The 18,045-nt window shown below is 37.7% G+C and overlaps 1 protein-coding gene across 2 annotated transcripts in view; it reads left to right on the top strand.

Moving 5' to 3' along the window:
- Window positions 1–18,045, top strand: part of PWWP2A (PWWP domain containing 2A) — a 29,765-nt gene that overhangs the window by 1,313 nt on the left and 10,407 nt on the right. Inside the window, exon 2 of one of the 2 annotated variants that reach the window (XM_032197141.1) lies at window positions 10,910–11,877. In XM_032197141.1, coding sequence (XP_032053032.1) covers window positions 10,910–11,877 — 968 coding nt within the window. Of the gene's footprint in view, window positions 1–10,909; window positions 13,715–18,045 lie in introns of those variants that run through there. The other variant, XM_032197140.1, reaches the window with a different exon arrangement.

Raw genomic sequence — 18,045 nt, 5'->3', positions numbered from 1 at the left:
TGAAAAATCTCTGTTCCTGTTTTGTTTATGAACATACAAATGCTATGCAACTACGTGGGAGAAAAGTGAATTTGACCAGGGTTATTTTAAAAAGAACTGTAATGTGGAAAATCTAGATTTTGTCAAAATTTAGACTGCACGTGTGTGTCTTATTACCATCATCTGTTTAATAATTTCTGTAATAACAGTATTGACAGTGTTTTCTAAAAGAAAGCTATTAGTGACCAGCACTTTTGTCCTGGACCTAGCATCTTGATTGCTTTGTGAAACAGGTCTTTTCTGAAACCTAAGTGATGGATAAAGTCATGGAAGTAAGTTTTAAATGTGTAAGTCATTGGTAACTTTGCATTTCAAATCACAATTTGTCTTTTCAAAGCCAATTACTCAAATATGATCTGCAGTCTGTATTCTTTTGCAGTGTGAAATACTGAATGCCCCAAAGAAGGCCAGGAGGAGTTAGGTTATAATGCTAGTTAACATCTGTTCTTTTGTAGGTCTGAAGGTCTGGTACACAGCAAAATCACATTATTACCTTGGTTAGGGAGGTGACTGAGCACGTGCTTCTGTACTTCTAGGGATCTGTGCTTGTGAAGAAGCAAAATGAGATGTCTGCTCCTTTACTCCTAAAAGAGATTATATCTTTTTATACATGTATTGAACACAAACATCCCTTACTTGCCTGAGGTTTTGTTGTGCACTGACGATCCTTTTCTCATGCAGCAGATCTACTGCAGCCCTGTGCATTAAAGGTCACCTGTGGCAGGTAAACGCCCTGCTGCTTCTGCATTGTGGCTTTGGTGGAAGCATGCGTCTCAATTTCCGCTGTTTTGAAGTGCAGGCCCTGGGGAAAGCCTTCATCATAAGGACTGGGGAAAGTGGCATGTGAAAGCTTGTACTATTTCTCCCAGATACTCTTGAAGTTGAACTCTTTATTTCTTCCTCTTCATCTGTATGATCCTGGGCTTACTTCAAGGGCACTTGTTATATGGGAACTCACAAGGTGAAATTAGAGGTTAAATCAAAACCACCTCAATTTCAGCATAAATTTACATGAAAACGGTGGGATTTCTAGTATGCAAGAGGGGTGTTTAGGGATAGATGTCTCCCCTAGGTCATCCAAGTACATCTTATAAACTTTCCTAATGCAAATTTTGTTTCCTGTAGAGCAGTATCGGAAGGCCTCTGTAGGAGAGTTCTCGTTGAGTAAACATGAAATTTGGTATTGAAATACACTCGTTTAATAACTTCAGAAAGTAGCTGATGTGTTCACTACACAAGCTAATACTGTTTTCGTTATATTTTCAGAAGAAAATAATTCCTGGTCCTTTTTGGATCTTAATTTCTGCTTTTTTCTTCATGGCAACGAAGGTGCTTGTTCTATACAGCACCATGAAGAGTACCTTTTAATGAATATTTAGAAAAAAACTGTCTACTGAATTCTTTTGCCTTTTCAAAGCATCTTCTAAATTTTGGAGAAAAGCAAAACTGTCTCATTTATTTTTTTTTCCCAATTCTGTTTCCATTGTTAAAATGATGTTTTGACTTCACGTTTTAATATCGTGGACCTTGATATGAATTTAATGGTGTATTAAAGGTTTGATTTCCTTCTGTTCCCCTTTACCCCCTGCCCACCATGAATGGGATGTTCATTTAGGAGTCCGTAACACAAGGATATGGGTACCTCAGTGTTCAGTGGACTTTCCTCTCACCTTTATTTGAGGTAAGGAAGTAATCTCTCTGCCTTTACTGATGGCAGTGTGATGTACTGAAGATCAACCTGTCTGCTGCTGCACTGGAAGTTTGAAAAAGGAAGCCATGTCTGTCAATCCCAGATCAATATCTTATACAGTAAATCATCCTTTCACTAGGGACATACCTCCTTTTTTTTTTTTTTTTTTTTTTTTACTCTGAAGGCCTACAGTACAAGTTAAAAATGTGATCCTACTGTTAAGAGATAATAACAGCAGCGGCAATAACATGTAAGTGCCTTATTGCCTTGCATGATGAGGTTCTGATGTGGGTTCCTTGGCAGGGACACGATGGAGCTGTGCTGATAGAAGAGGCAGGAAGCGCAGCCAGCCATCAGGCAGGGGAAGGCGATTGAGTTGGTTTGTCAAAGCAAATACTGGAAGGCTTCGTGCAAGAACGTAGTTAATTTTCCATGCCATTGTTCAAATTTTCATTGAAAAGTACTTGTTAGGCCTAGATAGGGCTTTTAATCTTCTTGTATCCAGCATTTGACTAGCTCTGTTTGCTTAGGGTATATGAGATGTTAATGCCACCTGCTGGCTTAGAATTACTGTAAATCTTGCTCTGCACCTGGAGGAAATGTACAGAAGGAAATAACTGATGTGAACAGCATCTATAAATCTGAAAGCGTAGGATTAAAAAGTTCTAGTTTTAGGTTGTTCTTTCTGGAGAGAGGTAACTAATTCTGCACTGTTCCCCTCCTGCCTTTCTAAAAACTAAGTGCTGGGGGACAGGTGAAGAGAATTAAATTTATATTCTGTTGTGTAGCCATCAGCCAGGACTTGGGCTTTGTATGGCTTTATCACTTGACTAAAAGTTTGCTTCTCATCCTATACTTGTGATTGACACTTCTAGAATCACAGAATATTCCAAGTTGGAAGGGGCCGATAAGGATCAAGTCCAACTCCTGACACCGCTCAGGTCTACCAACAATGCAAACCACTGTCTTTTTCTCTAAGCTATTTTCCCTCTGACTTGCATGTGAACGTTGCAGCTCCTGGGAGAGGAGGCAGTGGGAGAAGAGCAAAGGGTTGTTTTGTTACCAAAAAGCTGTAGATAGCCAAAAGATGCTCAGTTTATTGCTAGAAGACAGGTGTTTAAAATGACATCTTAATTGGGGTTTGATTGTGGAAGAGAAAGAAAGACTTCCTGCAAGGCATGCATTTAATCTAAGATGAAAATAAACTGTTATAGATAGGTTCAAATTCTGATAATCTTAGTAGTATTTTTCATTTATAGCAATCTTTCTTGGAGACTCTCAAATCCTGTGCTTCTTCTGATTTATTCATTGGACTTTCTACTGCAAAATAATAAGGTTAAGTGAACAATTGCATACATTCCCTACTTTGTGTTGTCTCAATCTGAAAAGTGATTTAAAAATATAACACGTTTATATTTAACACTTCTTGAAACTTGCAGTCTACATACACTGACACTTTGTTGACATTAACTCTGCAGGGTGAGTCTAGTGTATTGTAACTCTATGTGCCAAGGGAAGTGGAGGGGGCAAAAAAGCTACTCCAAGTTGTGGAAGATTCAGGATGTGATGTGAGGAAGAAGCAGCAGAAGTGTTACCTGGAAAAAGATGTGGTGCGTTTGTCTGTGCTCTGAGTTCTCTTTCCCTGCTAATTTAATAAATAGGGACTGTTGTTCTTTCTTGGCAAGGGAAAGTTTAAGCTCTATGGAAGTACTGGTATTCTCAGCAGTGGAGAAATGTCTGTGTTACTTGGGGTTGTGGGTTTTACTTTTTTTTTTTTTTTTTTTTTCCTTGGTAAATTTATACCCAGTTTGCAAGATGTTCCTAAAAATCATCCCCTATTCTCTTTTGTTGTTTCTCAGAAGTGTGAATGGGCTTAGTGGAATGCTAGCATTTAAGGAATGCCCTTAAGATTTCTCTGGCATTTGCTTTATCCCTAGAACATTAGAAGCAGAGCTCTGATGTGAGTGTGTGTAGTTAAGAGCATAAATTACACATACTATTCAACATAACCTGTCAATCAGAAAGTAGAGTGTCAGATTTAGCTTCAGAGCACAGGATTGGATCAGAGGACCTTGTAGTATTGCTTCCAACCTAAATTTTTCTATGATTCTGTAATGCTTCAACTGTTGTGTATGAATATAGCTTCTCTTGCATCTCTATCTACATCCAAAACTTTACTGAGCCTTATTTGTGGTCACTTCTCAAGTGCTTTTTGAAAGGCTTACCCGTTCTGTATTTCCATGTAGAAAGTAAAAATGGCTGACAGAACTGGACCAGCTTTTAGGGGGCTGTTAGCGTAGGTATAAAATATGTTAACAAGTGCTGCTTAAACTGAACAGACAGACTTTCCAAACCCCTTCTGGCTTTGAGTGAGTACAAAAGTATGAAATTTCTGTCCCCTGCCCCTTCTCAAAGCAGTGAGCCTTAATCTCCCTGGTATGTAGGGTGTCTGTGGATCGTGTCTCCAACTTCCATTCCTTAAAGTATTTGTAGTCTATGACTGGTCTTTATTGGACTCCGATGCACTGGATAAAGGCTGAACTGTCATTTCTTCTCACAGTATGCTTTCCTGTATTGAAATTATGTATTTCTGCTTGAGTTACATTGTTTTCTGAGGGCAGCTTGACTTAGCTTGAAGTATTGAGAGCCAGAGGATTTTGAGAGCTCAAAGTATTGAGAGTCAGTGAAGTTTTCAATATACTTTAAATGACTTATTTTCTTATGTTTCTATGGGACTGATGAAACTTGTACATCTAGACACCAAACTGATTTAAAGTTCCTCCATTAATAAATCATACTCCCTTCCACATTTCTTGGGTTTGACTGTTATATGGGTAATCTGGAAGTGTATATTAAAGATAACTTATCATAAAGCTTTGTCATTTTGTAACATGTCCAAATATATCAGTAAAGCATCCACTTTAAAATGGAAACCATGTGTGTAACTAACAGTGACAACAGCTGTAAAAATTAAAAGATAACTTGAGTTTCAATGGACATTCAGCCTTACAAACACGTCAGTACAATTGCAGTAGTTAGCAGGAAGCCTAAACTTAAAACACACTATCTTTAAAATAAGTACTTTTGCATCCTTGATAGAACTCGTAAAGTTACAGAGAAATGAAGGAAATTCTGGGAATTCACATGTAGATTCTTTCCAATGAAAACGTGAAAGGTGCCTTTCTCCTTTTGGGGGGAGGGAAGGAGTAATTAAGAACCATCTGAGTACCCTTCAGGCTTGTCAACTTAGAGATTGTTCTGTCTCTACAGAGGCTAATTCTTCAAAGTCTGCATCAGCATCCTGACTGCATGGACTTCTGTGATCCAGTTTCATGGAAGTTGAAGTCTTTGAAAGGACTTGTAACTTTATGGGGAGGTGTGCTGTAAGTTAATATAGCCTTTGGTATATTTGCATATTGTTTGTAATCATTAGCTGGTTTCTATTTGTGTAGTGATTGCAGTAGGATGATAGTAGTTAGCATCTGATTTAAGTCATTCCTACCTTGAATACTTCTAACTGGCTATCTTGAGATGCTCTTTCAAGCTCATTTCTATGCATACCCTGTTTTTCTCTTATATTGCTTGGGAGGTGAGTAAACCTTTCAGCTGATAACTTGGCTTATGCATATGCTTTTTTTGATAAGGTGCCTGCCACTAAAACCAACGTGTTCTGTAACATGCTGTATCACACCAACTAAATCCTGTATTACCAATATCACTGCATAATCTGCATCTTGGATACAGATTATTTTCAGGAGTTAGGAAATACTTTGTGTTGAAATAACTACGATCTAATTGTTTATTACACTGGATATTATAATTTAAACCTGCAGTTTGGATATACGCATGAAGCAAATATACTTAGCACTACCCTTACTTAAACACAGTATTATATTCCCAGCATTCAGTCTTTGAGCCTTTATCCATGAGATATAAGAAACAATTGAATCAATTTTTCCTGTAAGGATGATACTGAGCAAATAAGAGCAACACATTAAAAGGTAATCACAGTTTACCATAGTCTGACTTTATGAAAGCTCTCATCTTCACCATTATCATTTCAAACAGACTTGACTTAACACAGGAAGTTAGTGTGTTTTGTTGACATCGACTCAGTGCTTGCAGACAAATATGAAATACATGTGCTTCTGAACCCCTTCTGTGGCTCTTGGCAGAACAATGTGCTTTTACAATTCTTTCCTTTTTTTTTTTTTCTTTTGGAGAAGTAAAATTGATTCATTGGAGATTAAAGATGAGAACATAAGACTTTACATTTGAAGTAGATACTCTCTGCCCCAAGATATATTGTTTAGAAATTTATGTATGTGTAGTTGCCAATTTAGCTGGGATTTGTTCCTTATCTCATGCTTATTTTAAAAATACTTTTCAACGGTCCTCTGCTTTGCATACGAACTGCATAGTGATATGTATTCATTGTAGTAATTCTACTGTAGGATTTAAGTATGAAAGAAGTGTTCTTACCTTGCTTGAAGTACCAAGATTTATATATCTAGCATCCAAATTTATATGGCTGTAAGTAACAGACTTCTAGGTTTGATATCAAAACCATCTTTTAACTAACTACAAAAGATGCCATGGCTATGTATTAGTTAACCTGTGGTTGACAAACTCAGGAAGTAAAACTTGACTTTTAAAATCATATTTCTATCTCTGCGTACCCTAGCCAATTGATAGGTTTTCTTTGTGTAAAGATCCCCAGACTGTTAGAAGGGGTCTCTTTTTTACCCTGTTACTTTTATTTTTTAAATGTAGTCCCTGCTTTTCCTGTTGCTATTTATTATTTGCCTTCAATGCATATATATGTGTGTGTATAAATATATAGTAGAAATATGATTAGATCCTACTGATTACTCTGGTTACTTTTAAACCTCCTTGGAGGTATATTTCTTACAATGGGCTGTATCTGTATTTTCTTCTAGAAGTACTTTTTCAGAGCAAAAAGAGACAGGACAGTTTTATGAGGGAGGATGCTTGGCACCATGGAAAACTGTTTCTAATTTTGAATAGGTATGAAGCAGCAGTGCAGTGCTTTCCAGAAATGCCTTGATTATGGTTTTAATGCCTGTTTCTTACTTTTTTTTTTTCTAACGGTTTGGTTTCAGAACCTCCATCAAAGAATTGCTTTATTCCATCAAGTAATATTCTAAAACAGAGCTATAAATATAACGTACTATCTGCCTGTACAATGAACAACTGGCACTTATGCACAAATTGATTTAAGCAAATTGTAACTGTAGCATGTCTTTTCAAGAACAGTCTTTTCTGGACAAAAATATTGTTGTAGTAAGGACAGGTTATATTTCAAAAAATGTCACTTCTTAGAACAAAGACAAGGCAATTCCTTGTGGCATTCAAGCATGCGACATAAGAAATACATATAGGTAGTTATCTCACTGATGTAGCACCTCTTTTAAGAGGTGATCTACTACTCCCTAGTCAGCACTGACTGACTAGGTCTTGCAACTCTTATGTGTGACCTATGTACGTGTGCTACTCACAGATGTTTCTAATGTGTAGCTGGTGTAACAGAAATCATTATTGTACAGAAAGCACTTGTCTTCAAGGTCCAGAGGTATGAAAATAGGGCTTGAAACTCACATTGCATATTGTATATTCAGTAAGTATTCAACTTCATTCAGGTGCTCTGTCAATGCCTTGTCTTGAATAGGTTTGTTTTGGTCACATATTCATTCTGTTTCTTCTAGTAAGAAAATAAGCCATTGTCTGTTTTCTCTGTCATTCTTCTTTCTGTCTTTGTACACTGTTCTGTGTCATTTTCTCTTTTCTTAGGTCTTTCTGCCGTTGTTCTCTCTTTAATTTTCATTTAATTCTTCCAAGTTACATGGCTGGAGAAATTTACCAAGGAGGAATCAACAGTCATGTAAAAACTGAATGTTTAGGGATGTAACCTGCTATTGGATGGGGCCAAAGAAAAGATGCAGTCAGCTGTTGGAAGTAATATTCAGTCTCTGGGCATGCCCAATTTGTCTTGTTTCAGATGAACTATGTATTTGCTAGTCAAGTCTTTACATATTGATGCAGAACTTACACGAATGGTCTTCCTATACTCTTACATAACCGGTACCAGGCAGTAGCTGTGAATGTTCTGTAATCTTACAGATTTTTAAGGTAGACAGGGTCAGCAGATTCTAGCTCATTTGTTAAAACAGTACCTCTTGTGAGACAGGCCATAGCCTCAAAGATTTGTTATGGATTGGTTTTGTCTTACTACAGCAGGTTTGTGTCTTATACAAAAATTCCACTTCAGCTGTCCTGTTTGTCAACTTTTTCACTTGTATATTACAGAAGTCATTGAATGAAAAGATCTGTATTAGAGATTCTTGATGGAAAAGATAGTCTGAGATACATTAATGATCTTAAATGACATAATTGTATCAGTCATGTGTGGAGCTTTCCATTAGGCTCTTCTATGTGTTTTGAGTGCTGATCATGCTGACTTTGCTTGTGAGGCACTAGAAGAAAAATCTAGAAGAGATGAAGTACTTGAATGGAATGCTTCTGAAGAATCTCTTTACAGTCTTCTGTCTTATTTCTTCTCAGATCATTGCTAATAATGCTTCATGTCCTAACATCAAGTCGGTATAATTGTCCTCTAGAAGAAAGGCTTATGTATTGGGCTATGGACGTGTCTTGTAAACAACTAGGAAATACAATTCCTTAGAGAAAAAGAAGTGTAAGTGATATACTTCTGTATGGAGTTTGCCCTTTAAATATCATAGTCCTGGCGTTCATCTGGGGTTTAAATTTTCGCAGCAGAGTTCTCTCCCTCTAGGAGTTCTTGTTTTCAGTTTGTACACCAGTTTTCCCAGCTCCTGTAATCTTTATCAGGTGGCAAAAGATGGGATAGAGATCTTTTTGCTGTAAAAGAAGCTGAAGTTCTTGATGCAAGTAACACTGAAAATGTTGTGAATTTAATTATCAGCTGATAGGTGTATGTGTGATTTTTTTGTTGCTTTAAATCCCACGTGGAGCTCAATAACCTATTCGTAATCCTTAGTGGAAGGAAGAGTGTTTGCGGCAAAGCGACTTGTTTATGCTTGGTGGACTTTAGGACTTTAGGGAACTTAAAACTTAGTTATGAGTGAGTCTTTGATAGATTAATGCCAAACTGTGGGCTGGAGAAATGCCTGTATCTGCTGCTAAATGTTTGTAACTCTTTGTAGCTGTCAGTGGCAGTAGACTGCATTTAATTGTAGCAGTCATGTCAGGAGGGACATCTGGAGGGGGCCCAACCCTGAGAAATGAACTTCTTTGGGGCGGGAGGGTATTTTGTGGCAAAGAACACTTATGGACAGATGCAGGAGGACAGAACAGTGCTGGTGAGGCTAGCCTGGCTCTTGCCTCTGGCTTTAGAGTTCAAAGGTGGTAGGGGAACAATAGCGCTGATGCTGATACTTTTTAGCTGAAAATTGTCATGGGTACAATTGCTGCTCTTTTTATGATTAAGAAAATGGTTGAGTTGCCCTTTGATTAGTTATAATAGAGTGCGAGCTGGATGGGTAAATTAATCTTGGGTTGCTTGCTTAAATAACAATTTTAAGTGTAAAAAGTAGCTTATCAGATATGCAGAAGGGCAGATAAGTGAAGACTTTTGCTGGTGACAGTGTAAAGAATCTTCTAACATTAGATGACGCATTTCTTCAAAACTTCTTTTGAAAAAGAGCATGTAGGCATTTGAATAACCTGTATGTTTATTGCAGGAAACTACACCAGTATTCAGCAGTTATTTTCAGTTGAGAGGCAAGCACAGATTGCAAATAAATTTCAGTTCAATCAGTTAAGATGCTGCTACAGTTAAAGAGCTGAAGAGCACTGTGAGGTAGTGTTAACCTGAAGACAAATCCTGGATAATGGCTTAATTCACATGTCTTGTCGGATAAACGCGAATGGTGTTCAGTGATTTGGAATGGATGATTTAATGTTTGAATTGCAACCTCATCTGTCATGTTCTTACTGCATCAAGCTAGACCATTAAAATATAACCTCTTGTAAGCCAAACACTTCTGTGTATATTGGAGCTGGGATCAGGCAGAGCTTGGGTGCTGAACAGTCTCGTGAGAGCTCTGCTAAAGTTGATACCTCAGATGGCAGATTCTAGTGTAAGATACAAGAAACATTGAACAGGCTTTTGTAATCCCTTTCTCCCCATTCTAGGGTTTGAAAGACATGTTGAAATATGAATGTATTTATCAGATGGCTTTTCTCTCTAGAGCAAGCAAATATAATGCTTTGTAGGCTGATGAAATGTTTCCCTTAGTATAACCTTTTGCAGAAGGTACTGGTTACCTGTTGAGCAGGCCACGTCTGTTAGTACAGGAAAGCTGAAGTAGTGCCTAAGACTTGCTGGGATTTTTCTGTCATCTTAATCGGTGAGAAGTCCTATGTGTGTGTCAAATAGGGCAGCAGATATCATAGAATACTTAGAGCTGCCTGCTCTAAGGTAGGCAATATCTTAAAATACTGATTGTGTGCAGAACAGAGGGAAAGGATTTATACAGTACTGAAATTATGAGGGTAGCTTTGCTGAAAGAAACTCAATCTACTGGGCCAGCAAGCTTTGGGTTGTCATGCATCGGATGGTCAAGTACTAATCTTCTGTGGGTATTTATTGTACATAAAGAATGATAACATTCTCTTAAATGCCAATATTTACACATTGTGTGTTCAGCTTAAATCTGGAATAAATTCAGCCTTTTGTGCTGTGCCACAAATTGAAGAACTCTGTAAAAGTTATTGAAGATGCCTTCCTCACATGAGTTGACTTAGTATGGAAATTAATCTTGTATAGATTTAGAGTTGATGGGGTGACTCGCTGAGTGTTTGTGTGCGTGTGTTTTCTAGAAGTATAAGGTTAAATTTTTTAATACTCTTCTACGTAATACTTTTTCTTAACAACAATCCCTGAAAATATAACAAGCATGTAAGTGAAGTTACATACTTCATGTTCTCTGCTGACTTGGTTTTTGGTATTCTGCCTTTTCAAAATTTACTATAAGGCTTGGTGTAATGCTTCAGTTTTGCCCAGAATTCATGTATTTCAAATGGCAGTTATGTAGCATGGACAGGCTTTCAAATGCTTTTTAGTAAATGCAGTGAATGATCCCTCAAAACCTTTAATGTTCTTTTGTTTTCTTCAAGGTTTGGGCCCCATGGAATCCCTGTGACCATATTTCCTAAAAGGGAGTACAAGGATAAACCTGAAGCCATGCAGCTCCAAAGTAAACCATTCCAAGATGAGGCACAGGTGAAGTGTGAATCTAATGCTGCAGTCCCTGATGACTCTTCTCTCACGCAGCCATCAGAACCAAGCTTAGCTAAAAGCCTATGGACTTCTAAACCACCTCCTCTCTTTCATGAGGGAGCGCCATATCCTCCTCCTTTGTTTATCAGGGACACATATAACCAGTCAATACCTCAGCCTCCGCCCCGGAAAATTAAGCGGCCCAAGCGTAAAATGTACAGGGAGGAACCCACTTCTATCATGAATGCTATCAAACTACGACCCCGGCAGGTCTTATGTGACAAGTGCAAAAACAGTGTTGTTGCAGAAAAAAAGGAAATAAAAAAGGGTGGCAATGCAAGTGACTCTTCAAAATATGAGGATAATAAAAAACGAAGAAATGAGAGTGTGACTACTGTGAATAAAAAACTTAAGACTGACCACAAGGTGGATGGAAAAAGCCAAAATGAAAGCCAGAAAAGGAATGCTGTGGTCAAGGTTTCAAATATTGCCCACAGCAGAAGCAGAGTAGTTAAAGTTTCTGCACAAGCAAATACTTCAAAAGCGCAGTTAAATACAAAAAAAGTTCTCCAGAGCAAAAACATGGATCACGCAAAAGCTCGTGAAGTCTTGAAAATGGCCAAAGAAAAGGCACAAAAGAAGCAGAGTGCAACCTCCTCTTCCAAAAACGCACATTCAAAGGTCCACTTCACACGGCGTCTTCAGAACACCAGCTCAGGTTCCCTCCCACCTCGATTGCGTTTAAAGCCACAAAGATATCGGAATGAAGAAAATGACTCTTCTCTCAAGACAGGACTTGAGAAAATACGGAGTGGCAAGATGGCAACTAAGCCCCAGTCTCGCTGCTCCTCCACCCGCTCAGCAGGTGAGGCCCCTTCAGAAAATCAGAGCCCCTCAAAAGGCCCTGAAGAGGCCAGCAGTGAGGTTCAGGACACAAGTGAAGTGCATGTAACTGTTGATCAGGATGAACACCAGACATTGGGCAAGAGAGGCAGCAAAAGCAATATAACGGTTTACATGACCCTTAATCAAAAGAAATCTGACTCTTCCAGTGCATCAGTTTGTAGTAGTGATAGCACAGATGATTTGAAATCTACCAACTCTGAGTGTAGCTCTACTGAAAGCTTTGATTTTCCTCCAGGCAGCATGCATGCACCTTCTTCCTCCTCCTCCTCTTCAAAGGAAGAGAAAAAGCTCAGTAATTCCTTGAAAATGAAAGTCTTTTCCAAAAAAGTCTCTAAGTGTGTTACACCAGATGGCAGGACCATATGTGTAGGGGACATTGTTTGGGCCAAGATTTATGGCTTCCCTTGGTGGCCAGCCCGTATTCTGACCATAACTGTGAGCCGGAAAGATAATGGCCTTTTAGTTCGACAGGAGGCTTGTATATCGTGGTTTGGGTCCCCAACAACATCTATTCTTGCTCTTTCACAACTATCCCCCTTTTTAGAAAACTTCCAGTCGCGCTTTAATAAGAAGAGAAAGGGTCTTTACCGCAAGGCCGTCACAGAGGCAGCTAAGGCTGCTAAGCAGCTGACTCCCGAAGTTCGGGCCCTGCTGACACAGTTTGAAACGTGAACATGGAGAGTAAGGTAGGCAAGAAATCCGGAGGCTCCACAAAATTCATAGCCTAGTTAGAGAACTACCATGAAGGACTTGCCAAGTCAGAAGTTGCACTCGGTTGAATGCTCTTTTTATACTAAAGTTGTTCCATTTGTAGCGGTTTCTTGAAAGTTAAACAAATTGAACATGCAATCAAAATTAGCCTAAAGTGAGAATTTCAGTATTTTTCAAGTGACAATTTTTTTTAAAGAAAAAACTCCTCCAACACCCAATGCATAGGAGCCATAGCCTCAGCTGAAAGGCAGCTTATTTGCAGGGAATTTTTTAGTAGTTTCTACCCAATATGTACCTAGTTGCTGTGTGGCAAAGGGTTAACACAAGGGATGAAAGTAGTAGCTGTGATACTTTATTTTTTTCTTTAGGTGGCCCATCAGGGAAGTGTAGAAATGTAAGCCTTGTCTAAATGGTCTTTAAACATTATTTCAAATACTCTCTAATGTGTTTAGTCTGGCCAGTGCAAATTGGTTTGATGCATACATAAACATTTCAGAGGCACGTGCCAATCCACATAGGCCAGTTTAAATGCCATTAGGAGACTTGCTGAAATTTTTAAGGAAGAAAAATTCATGTAACTAAAGACCAGATTAAATGGGGTTTAATCTTAGTGACCAGTTCTTAAACACTCAGCCTTTCTATGCACATGGGGGCACAAATATTGACACTTCAAGGTCTGAGAAGCTGAGAGGGATGCCTGTAGCTCTAAGACAAAGCTGAGAAGTTGCTCAGTATTTGAGATCAAGGGCTGTTAATGCTGCATAGGTGTGAATCATAACTTCTGGTCTTTCTTCCTGAAGAAGTCTTTCAGGCTATGTGCCTGGAGTTTTAGATTAAGAGAGGCTTTGTTTTGAATGTGTAAATAATTGATTGCTGAAATTGGTCAGATTTTCTCCTGACTGGTTGTTCCTAAATTCTTAGGATACGTCCTAGTTAATTACACTTTGTGAATTGTCAGATGTGTAATTGTTGCATTTTGGATGTATCTAACTTCATTTTTTTTAATATTTCCGTTTAAGGTATCTGTTTGCAGGTCAGAAAATGAGAATATGTAATTGTGTAATGCTCTGAAATGTAAAAAACAAACAAACAAACTGTAAATAAAATTGACTAAATCTGAATTATTTGTGTGTGTTTCTCAAAAAGCTTTGAAAAAATCTAGGATGTTAGAGTACTTTATATGTATGCCGTATTTAGAGGACACCTTTTTTAAAAAAGTAAATAGTCCTTTTTCACTCATTTTTAAAGATAACTGCTTGATGTAAAGTACTATTGGTGTACTTCAGTTTTAATTTTGAGATTAAGCAATTATCTCTCCCTTTTTGTTTCAGAATTAGCTCTGTAGAGGGCTTTCTGTAAAGTTTATCATTTTTCCCCCTATAATTAGATTGTTCCATATATTTGAATAAAGACTGTCATTTGTACAGTGGGGAAACATTTTCAGTTTTCTCCATTTACCAAAAACTAAGCAGACCCACTCACCACTGTTACTTCAGCTTTTCTTGCATGTCTGTTGCTCAATGCGGAGCATTTTCATGCAATCAGTTATGTTTTTTGCTCTAGTTTTGGTCCTTATCTGACCATAAGAATTGCTCTCTTCTTTAACCCACTCCTGTTTGAGCCTTGCAATGTCTCGTGAAGAATCTGTCAACGTTCATCCCAAAGCAATTTTCATCCTGTTTTTTCCATAATTGCCCAAGTAGGCAATCATGACATGTAAAAACTTAAGCTTAGACTGAAAATTGAGATTTTAAACAGACATGAAAATGGGGTAAGGATCTAATCATCAAACCCTTAAAAAAATCTTTTAAACTTGAGATAAATTTCATATATCCATGATAGTGTCTGGTCTTTGCAAAGCATTTGCTTTCTTTTAACCTTTTAAAATTATTCTGTTGTGCTCACAGAACTACTTGAAGCCCAAAGTGTTGAATACATGACCATTCAAATTTCTTCAGAAGCTCCTGGTGAACTCTGCTAGGTGCTAGTTCAGCTTCCAAATATATCAGCTTTTCCTTGGCATTCTAACAGTTACAAAAAAAATCAACCAACTGGTCAATGCTTTTTGAATGTGATAAACACACAGTAAATTTCATAATGCAGAAAAAAAAAACCTGTTTCACTTCTATGTATTCTTTCCTGCAAACAGAAACAGTTACTTACTTATTTAAGTAAATAAGCCGTATTTGTTACTGAAGCAGACTGCTTTTTGAAGCCAAGAACCCATACAGCATGGTTTAGATGTCTATGCTGGTTTCTTGAGGTTTAGAATCTCAAGCAAACTGGTTATAAATTAGTTGTTCTGGCTTAAGTAGTGGTAAAATCAATATTTACACTGTATTTTTTTTTAAATACTTGGAAGCTTTGTATTCAAGCTTTGTATTTTATTTAAAGTTAGCATAGTACTAGAGCATACGTAGTTGAAGTTTGATCAGGTGTTCACTGCTAAGATTGAAGAGCATGAAGTTTGAGGGGGTTTCTTTTGATTGCTTTATGTTCAAACAAACTTTACGAAAGGTGTTTAATGAGTTTGAGTTTTGTAGGCGGTCAGTCTTAAGAAGTCTTTCCTAAGTTTTGTAGTGTATACTAAATGTGCAGTACATCATCCTCTCAGACTTAACAGATTTTGAAACCACCAGAGTATTTTTTTTCTTCACAACACCATGCTACCTTATAGTGAAAGCTACCTTATATTGAAAATATCCTATTCATGGGTCTATGGTCTTTCTTTTCACTCTGAAGTAGCCAAAACTCTAGACATAATAGTTGATAATAGAGAAAATGTTGGGCTTAATGCAAAGTCTGGTTCTGACAGTAAGTCACCTTAATTATGGCAGCATGTATGCTGCGTGTAAGATTGGCTTTGAAAATTTACACAGCGCTAGGCTTTGTCTTAGCTTTAAACTGCAAAAAGCTGCTTTCTTACATGCCTACCTGATCCCAGCAGTGCCTGCAATCTGAGTGTGAACTGCTGTTCTTTCTACTTTCTACCATCTCTGAATTAGCTTGACAGTTTAAATGATTTATCAAATAACTAATGACAGGAGCATGCCTGTATGTTGCCAGCATAGTGCATCTGTGTAATTAAGCCGTGCAACTGTTGCAAGCAGGCTGTGCATTACGAACACAAACAGTAGTGTAAAGGCTGACTCTGTTAGTTTTATATCAGCTTAATATAATGAATTGCAGATGATGCCTTTTAGAATTAAGGAAAATCCTCAGCATGGTGGTTGTATATGCAAGGTATGCAATTTGGAGAAAAAAATGTGTTAGGTAGTAACGAGTCTTTTACACAAGCCTACTATTCCCTAATATTCCTTTGAAAATCTTTAGTTTCAGATGAAATGTTTTGCAAGAGGGTAGTTATGTCAAAACACAAAGATTTGTTTGGGATGTTTGGAAGTTTGATCGTTTCATGAGTAAAGCCGGGAGCAAATGTGAAATGCTTATTTTTCTGGAGTTCTACAGGAAATTGAACAGATATTTGTTATTTTTCTAATCAGAGTTGTAATTTTATGTCAACACTTAAATGAGATAATTACCTCTGATATACCACTATTTTCCTCTTATTGTTATCTTTAGTTTGAAAGCTACGGAACTGACATCTACCTCACTAGCAGGGACATTGGGGGTGGGTTTAAGTCAAATGTGCAAAGCCAAGAAGACTTTTTCTTCTCAGCGTGTTGTAAAATACTTTTTTGAGAGTAAGAGAGAAGCTTCAAGGTGTGATTAGTTTGAAAAAATATCAATGGAAGTGATGATTTGCTTTTTTCACTTCTGGGCTTGTTTCTCATTAACTCTCCTGAAGTTAACTGGTTAACTTTCCCAAGTCTTGAAACTAATGGCAGTTCCTGTCATCTATAAACTTTTGCTGAAGTTGTTAGTGTATAACGCAAACACAGTTTTAGAAAGTTAAATCCAAGTAGCTTGTCCTCAGTAGCAGTATCATCTGTCCTCAGGCTTGTTCTGTGAAGTACACAAACAGAGCAGTCTTGGCCGAGGAGCTCCACTACAAAAGAAGCCAACAATTGATGATGGCCATTTCGGTTCTTCTCTTTCTTATAATTGTATTCTAATAAATTCCTACAAAAACAAGCAAATTCAGCCAGTACAATGGGATCACTGTACGCTAATTTGTAGATTAAGAGTGTGAACTGGAAGAAAAGTATAGTGTGTTTATGACTAAAAAGGTAGTTGACTATTTTTTACCGTAAGCCATTTGGTAGAAGTGTTGGTATATTATTCAGAAATGAACTTGAAAGGGGTCTTACAGCACAGAACTTATAGTGGTTAAAGGCTTAGATGATTTATCTTTCTGTTCTTATTTTCAGTTTACTTTTTAAGTATATAAATAGAAAGGTCATAGGGAAGCTGAAGGAAAAAGAGAGGAACTTGGTATATTGAGTTAGATGTGATACTGTATGGAGAACTAGGAGAATAGCATTGAGACTAATATGTTACTCTGCAAGAGCAGTAGGAGGGAATAATTCTCATATTTGAGAGATGTTATAGGAAAAAAAATAGCAATGTGTGTCCTTGCCCCACTGCCAACTGTTCAGACTTAACCTCATCTAGAATTTAATTCAAGTTTGCAGAAATAGAGTGCCTTTGTTACCAGATTTTGTCAGGTGAGGCTATGCTTATGTGAGGTTGGTTTACTGAGGGGATTTTTTTTTTTCAAAGAGAGGATACAGTAGGATACCTTTTGGAGATATAGACAGGTTATACTTGGCAATAATATGATACAATTATCCCTATAGATAAAATAAGCTATCAACACCAACAGAGGCCTTCTTGCATAAATACCTTAAGGCTTCTGTCATGGCTGTGGTGATGAGGGATCAGCCACATTTAGCAGCAGGGTGGGTAGAGGCCTACAGTATCACAGCTTCTGTAGTAGCCGTTAAGGTGTCTAAGGCATTAGATTAAAGCTTTTGAGATGTGGATCCAAGTATTCAGCTTCAAATTGTTAATCTGTAGTGGGAAGAACCTATGCTTCGTGGCCTTGACAGTCGTAATGCTGAGTTCCTACTCAACGGGTATAATACCTCAGTTGCTGTTCTCTGTGACAACTCGGTATTTTAGTTTAAATAGTTCCCTTAGTGTGGTGTTATGCTGTAAGTGTATTTGTAGAATGTGGCCATGTAACTGGACAAAATAAGATCCGCTTGTAGGATGTTTTTTTTGTTCCAAGCTCATCTTTACCAGCATTTTTTTTGCACCTGTTCTTGTTCGAACTCATCTTTCTTTGACATCAGTGGTAAGAACTGTTTATAGTGATTTAGATGGGGTTTTGCAAAACTCTTAGAGTGTGGCAGTCACTCTTCCCTAAATCAGAAATCTCTCTGGAGATTGTTTTTTAGTTGTTAGATCCTAGTGGTAGCTCATAGTTATCCTGTGAGTTACTCTTATGTTT

Source organism: Aythya fuligula, chromosome 14 (genome assembly GCF_009819795.1).
Source record: "Aythya fuligula isolate bAytFul2 chromosome 14, bAytFul2.pri, whole genome shotgun sequence".
Taxonomy (NCBI): Eukaryota; Metazoa; Chordata; class Aves; order Anseriformes; family Anatidae; genus Aythya; species Aythya fuligula.
The sequence above is the reverse complement of the archived record's forward strand: the minus strand, read 5'-3'. Positions and strand labels throughout refer to the sequence as shown.